Source organism: Schistocerca piceifrons, chromosome X (assembly GCF_021461385.2).
Source record: "Schistocerca piceifrons isolate TAMUIC-IGC-003096 chromosome X, iqSchPice1.1, whole genome shotgun sequence".
Taxonomy (NCBI): Eukaryota; Metazoa; Arthropoda; class Insecta; order Orthoptera; family Acrididae; genus Schistocerca; species Schistocerca piceifrons.
Window position 1 is genome coordinate 796,829,362 of NC_060149.1, and position 6,418 is coordinate 796,835,779.

Here is a 6,418-nt window from a genome sequence, read left to right on the forward strand (position 1 = left end):
GAGAGAGAGAGAGAGAGAGAGAGAGAGAGCATAACAGAACTGCTTACATTATCAGTACAAGTACTGGCACAGTAAAATAAATAACTGGATAAAATTAAGATAGCAACTGTTCACTGATAATTCTGCTCACTGCGAAAGTGTGATTGCTGGATGATACTAATAGAATACAGAATGACTGGCAGTATTTCCAGTTGGTGCATTAAATGACAGCCCTTTCTAAATATGGATGACTGTAGGATTGTGCACATAAACAAGACAGGGAAACCACTAATATATGATTAAATATTAATGGCAAATTATGAAAGCTTGTCAGATTATTTAATTATCTAAGAGTAGCACTAGGTGGTGATGTGAAATCTGTAGTAACAAAAAGTGTGAAGTCATCCACATGAGTACAAAAAGGAATCCGCTAAGTTTCAGTTACATGATAAATCGCACAAATCTGTAGGCTGTAAGCTCAACTAAAAACTTACGGATTACGATTATGAAAAATTTAAATTGGAATAATTATACAGATAACGTTGTGGGGAAAGCAAATCAAAGGCTGTGATTTATTGGCAAAACATTTTGAAAATGCAACAGGTCTACTAAAGAGACTGACTACACTACACTTGCCCGTCCTTCTGGAGTATTGTTGTGGGATGTGGGATCCATATCAGATAGGACTGATGGAGGACATCGAAAACGTTCAAAGAAGGGCAGCTATTTTGTATTATGACAAAATAGAGTTGAGAGTGCTCTGGATATTATATGCGAATTGGGGTGGCAATCATTATAACAAATGCATTTTTTGCTGCTGACAAACTTTCTCTGCAGAGTGTAAAAATATTTTATTGGTGCACACTTACATATGGAGAAATGATCATCATAATAAAATAAGAAAAACCAGAGTATGTTTCATGATGATAATGGTAAGTGCATGCACATGCCATAATGTTTCAGAAATGCATGAAATATGAGGTTATTACTGAATGGCTATTGTTGAAGGTTTTATCATGTGTGTATAGCCATAGTTCATTTATATTTTTACAGGTAATAATAATAATAATAACATTAATAGTAATAATCTTTGTTGGTATTATGACAATCTGCAAAAGATTTCAAATTGGCTTTAATATCGAGCAGTCCGTCACTGTCTCAGTTGCCTGTCATGAAGGGACAGAACAGACAGAGATCTTCTAGAAAAATGCTGAGATGCACTGCACAATGGAAGTTTAAGCAGAAGACGTGTAATACAGATGAAGAATAAGTATCTCATCATGGAAAAATTATAAATAAAAATGATGTAGGACCTAATTGCCACTGTCCCCTTAAATCATTTGAGAAAACAGGTGAAAGCAATGTGAGGCAAACGTTCAAAACATTCTGTTAAATTGGTGACTCTGATGTCCAGAATTGATGTGGCTGTCACCCAAAGGAAAGCATGCAGCTGACTTCTAAATACCCACCCTCTTTATTCATCAGCGAGACATTGTCGTGAAATCTGGAGCAAATTAAGTTTCAGAAAACATGGAAGGCAAAACCTAGTTCTCACTTCTTGATTAAAATATGATGCACCCAGCTGCTGCCATTCAGTCCCTCTCAGATTACATCCCTCCTTTTTATCATGGATTTTTCTTGTCGCTAAACCCAAAACATTTGCGCAATGGGCACACATGTGATGAGAGTGATAAGTGATTAAGTACTTTCAAGCAACAAGCCATACAGTTAATTCTTCTAGAAACTCTGTGTAAATGTTCTCATATGATTATCTGTCATTGTGTTTTTTTGTCAATGTATGTGATTTGGGTAACACAATGGTATCTCCACTACAGCAATGTGTGTATTTCTTGTGTTATCTGCTTCTTGTTCTTTTTATGTCTGTATAGAAGACTATAGATGTAAAAAGCCTGTCTAGCACAAAATCGATGTTAGATTAAAATTATTCAGATTTGTGGATTAATTGCAAACTTTAAACCTCTGTATCTCCAAATCCTATTTCGGCTTTTACCATTTTCTCCCTCAAACAGCTCAATTACAGAGCATGTGGTAACCTCATCAAGTAGGTATTGCAGCAAGCACTGTATAATTCAGTGATGCACTGCTAGCAGACCAAAATAATATGAATGTGTTGTATAGATGGTCAGGAAACACAAATAGGAAGCTTTGGAAGAATAGCAATTTGGTAAATTCTGAGAACAGATGTTAGAGGAAGACTGTCCCATAATTCTGCTGTCTCTATCGTGAACTGCACTTAGGATCAGCGAGAAGAAAGTATGAGATATTAAGGCATAAACTCAGGAACAGAGCATGAAGTTGCTAATACTGCTGTGCGCAGCACTCTCTCTACACACACACACACACACACACACACACACACACACACAAAAGAGATTCAACTCACCTCTGTGAGATTAGTTACTATCATCCATCAAAGCGCTAATAAGTGTACATCCATCAAGGACCATCTGCAACAGAGATGAATTATTATAGTAAGTAAGGTTTTTATCATAGCGATTTTGATCGTGGGGAAAATAATGACAGACTTACAAATTAGTTTCATCAATCATTCCTCATTAAACAATAAGTTTCAACTCTTGCAAATAAGTAGCCTACATCATAAACAACAACTATAATGCTGAGCGAGACCACTATTTAAATTACCAATAAAAGAAGAGTGGTCAATGAATGCGGAAATCAAAGAAACTGACTGATGAAATTTTGTCTGTCTTCTCTTGTTAGATAGCCCATTCCATTAAACTTCATTCAAATTACAAAGATTTATTAAACATGCAGGAATTCTCTTTCTTTACTTATGAGAGTGCAACAAAACTAATTCACTATCATTCCTTCAGTAATAAAAATCTACTACTACTACTACTATTGATGCATATACTTCATAGCATTTCCAATTTTTACAAAAACTAATTTTATATTTTCAGAATGTTTGTGTGTGACTTCTAGACACGATACACCCTTCAGGACTGAATATTATCAATCATTACCATCATGTGTAAGATCTCATAACCTATATCACAAACCTTACAATAAGTTATAGGACACTTTTGTTACACGGATTTTCAAAAAAATTGTTTCCCATTCTTCAAGCCCACAGAGCACTTCATTGATTTTCTAGCTCATGGTACTAACTGAGCAGTACTTTTCTTCCACTCCAATTTAAATCAACTGGCTGGTTGTGTGGTTCTATAATATCCTACTATGCTACACTTCAGCTAAAGGAATCACTTGAATGGTTGTTTAGGAATAATAATTCCTACATTCATTCACAAAATTTTAAGCCAGCTGTCAAACCCACATTATGTAGTAACTCAAAAATTTTATGAAAGCTTGTTAACAGATAAACTAATCCGTTTGTCATACATTCATGTAGAAACTGCTGGGGAGAGGCACGTCAGATAGAAGAAAATAAACAGATTATCCAACTGCTCCACAGATTTGTCACACTACTGGAGGCCCAAAGCATTATAGAAATAATAACTTTAGTACTCTGTTTACAGTTCAACTAGACAGCGATAAAAAATCCTATTACAATATTCTGGACAACTGAGATTTGATTCAGACACCAACAAGTTTGTATCTGGCCAGTAAAAAGCAGCTAACTTTTCCAATATGGAAGAAAAATCATTAAATTTAGTAAAGTCAAGGACTCTTTAAGAAGATGTACATGAAAAGTTAATTACCCCTTTCATTTTTCATATTTTATGTGCTATATATGCACTTAATATACAGAGAAATACTCTTCTGAATCTTGTCTGTTATCTAACATAAGTTTTTGTCATCTCTCCACCAAATTATCACCTTCCAACAACCTAACAGAGGCCTTCTGCTACACTACAGATCAGTCTGAGCACAAATAATATCAGCGGCTAAAATCTTACCCAGAAGACAGGCAGCAAATTGTGACTTTAAGGCATGATAACATTAAAGAAAATGTCATTACAACAACACACCTATCCAATAAATCACCAACAGAGTATGGTGCACCATGATGCTCTGTCCTAGGACTTCTACTGCTCCTCCTTTACACTGATGTTTTACATGACTACTACAGTGAAAAAAAAACAAATCATATTTGATGATGACACCGCATTTCAATAACAGCTGCTGACAAAGTCTTTATGCAGGTAGCAATAGATTCTTCAGTGTCCCTTGTTACTAGCTGGTTTCAACAAAATAAGGTAATAACAAATAAAGAAAAAAATTTCCACTCTTCTCCACTTGAACAAGAGTTTCATACAGTACCATATCTTGACAACACATTATTGAAAGCATTTACTGAAACTAAGGTGTCAGGTATGTGGTTGCAAGACAATTTAAATTGGAACTGTCATGTGAAAGAGCTCAGAAAAAAATACTTTCAAATTCTTATGTTCTTCGTGTGTTAAGCCAATGTACAAGCAGATCAGCAGTCATTCAGGCATATTATGCATACTTCCATTCATTACTCTGGTATGGGCTAATTTTCTGGAAAAACGTAGTCACCAGAATAATAGACTTTAGGATGCAGAAAGTGCAATCAGGGTTATTTGCAACCTAAAGAAACTGGAAACATGTAGACCACATTTCATACAGCTGAAAATAATAAGCCTGCCAAACCTTCAAGCACATGAGTGTATCCCATTTGCAAATAAGTATTTCTTAAACATCCCAGGCCATCTATGGCAAAATAAGCATATTCATAGCCACAACACATGAGACATCAGTAATACCCACATCTCACAATGGCGTAAAAACAGTTCTGTATAAGGGAAGTGTTTCACAGATAACGGTTATATTCAGTAGTCTACCTAGTGAGTTAAAACTGCAATGGCATAAAAATATGGTTAAATATAACTTTACAGCATTTCTGAGGAAACAGAGTTTCTACTCAGTATATGAATTTTTGAACTTTAAAAAGCAGCCTTGTAAATTAAATATGTAATTATGTCTAAATTAAAATTGGGTTGCTTTTGTTACTAGTAATTTACGATTGTTATTTGTAAATTGAACTTTGTCTCTATATCTTTCTCCCCCCCCCCCCCTTTCTTCTTCCCCAAATTTGACTTGGTCTACGGTGGCGATGGCGAGTGAGGGGGGGGGGGGGGGGGTTGAGCATATACTGCTCCGGTGACGTCATGAGAAGGGGGGTGAAGGTTGATGATTGTACAGACATTGTGATCGGTGACACTGTAGTCGTTACATATCTATTCTATAACTACAGCTACTGCTAAAAATCTTATAACTCATTAAATATACTGTTTACAGTGTTGCCCAGGAAACCGCTAAGGTCTCTATAGGCTATAAGGAACTGTGCCCTCACGAATGCCGCAAGCAATGCTACTGCCGTCTATAAACGTCAAATATGAAATCATCCGAGTTTTCAAAACACATTATTGAGTTAAGATGGGTAACTTTTATTTTGTTAATAATAAACATATAATCCATCAAATATTGGTGTTGCCGGTTCGTGCATAAAACAGATTTAAATACTCCCGATTACTCACCCGCTTAGTATAAGGTTTGTGACACACGTAATGCCTGGTTTCTATGCCTCCTCAACAGCAGCTTCATTCTAACTTTTACTGACAGCAATGCTTCGAACTGTCACTTAAAATATACAAAATTGTCGCACTGTATTATTCGGATACACTCGATAAAAAAAAAGTTTTAGTAAGTACAGCAAAAAGAAAAAAAAGCCCTATTAACATCATAACAAAGAGCTTAGTAACAACACTATTTGCGGAAGATAATTTTTTGTTTATTTACCATATGATTCAAACACGCTACATGCACACGCACACTCACACACACAGCCTTAAACCAATAAACCTTCAACAGCAAGAACCTCCAGCACGCACGAAACGAGAAACAGCGATATTCTTTCGTTACTCTGCGTTTCAACACTTACTTGAGCATTTAAACACTACCCGAAGAAACCGACGAAATAAAACAATAATACAACACGAAATATCTGAAAAGTCATGTACCCTTACTTCTTAAAAGATTAGTCCACGAGAACAGATATTTACTTCTGGATCGCCGAGTCGTCGTTAACTGTATACCGGTGTGTCATACTAACGGCATTTAGTGCCGCTTTGGCATTCGCGTATTGTTCGGACGCAAGACGAATACACCGCGGCCTCCTGTACACAAACAAGAATGCACGGCAATTTAGTGTCTTCCGATTTCCTAGTAATACATATCAGAAGATGCTGGCGTTTATTATTGGAAGCTTCCTCCAGAAAATTCGGTGGCTGTATCTCATAAAATATTGAGAGCTTTTCTTCCAGCAACTGTATTATTATACTGTCCAAAATGTGAACAACGCTCTATTGAGATTTGGCGTACAGTTATCTCATCAGTTGTTCCGATTTTCTCTGCATTCGATATCCTTTATCGTCTTAATGTGATAGAAATTCCATTCACCTTTTGTACCTGC

General features: G+C 36.1%; 1 protein-coding gene across 3 annotated transcripts in view; it reads right to left on the bottom strand.

The window, feature by feature from the left end:
- LOC124721417 (RNA-binding protein Ro60-like) overlaps window positions 1-6,046 on the bottom strand; it is a 121,789-nt gene extending 115,743 nt beyond the window's left edge. Inside the window, exons 1-3 of one of the 3 annotated variants that reach the window (XM_047246385.1) lie at window positions 5,746-5,853; window positions 5,484-5,586; window positions 2,384-2,447 (exon numbers count right to left, since the gene is read on the bottom strand). In XM_047246385.1, the coding sequence (XP_047102341.1) occupies window positions 2,384-2,407 (24 nt within the window). In that variant the 5' untranslated portion in view covers window positions 2,408-2,447; window positions 5,484-5,586; window positions 5,746-5,853. Of the gene's footprint in view, window positions 1-2,383; window positions 2,448-5,483; window positions 5,587-5,745; window positions 5,854-5,972 lie in introns of those variants that run through there. The other 2 variants (XM_047246387.1, XM_047246386.1) reach the window with 2 other exon arrangements.
- Between the last annotated feature and the right edge of the window lie 372 nt (window positions 6,047-6,418).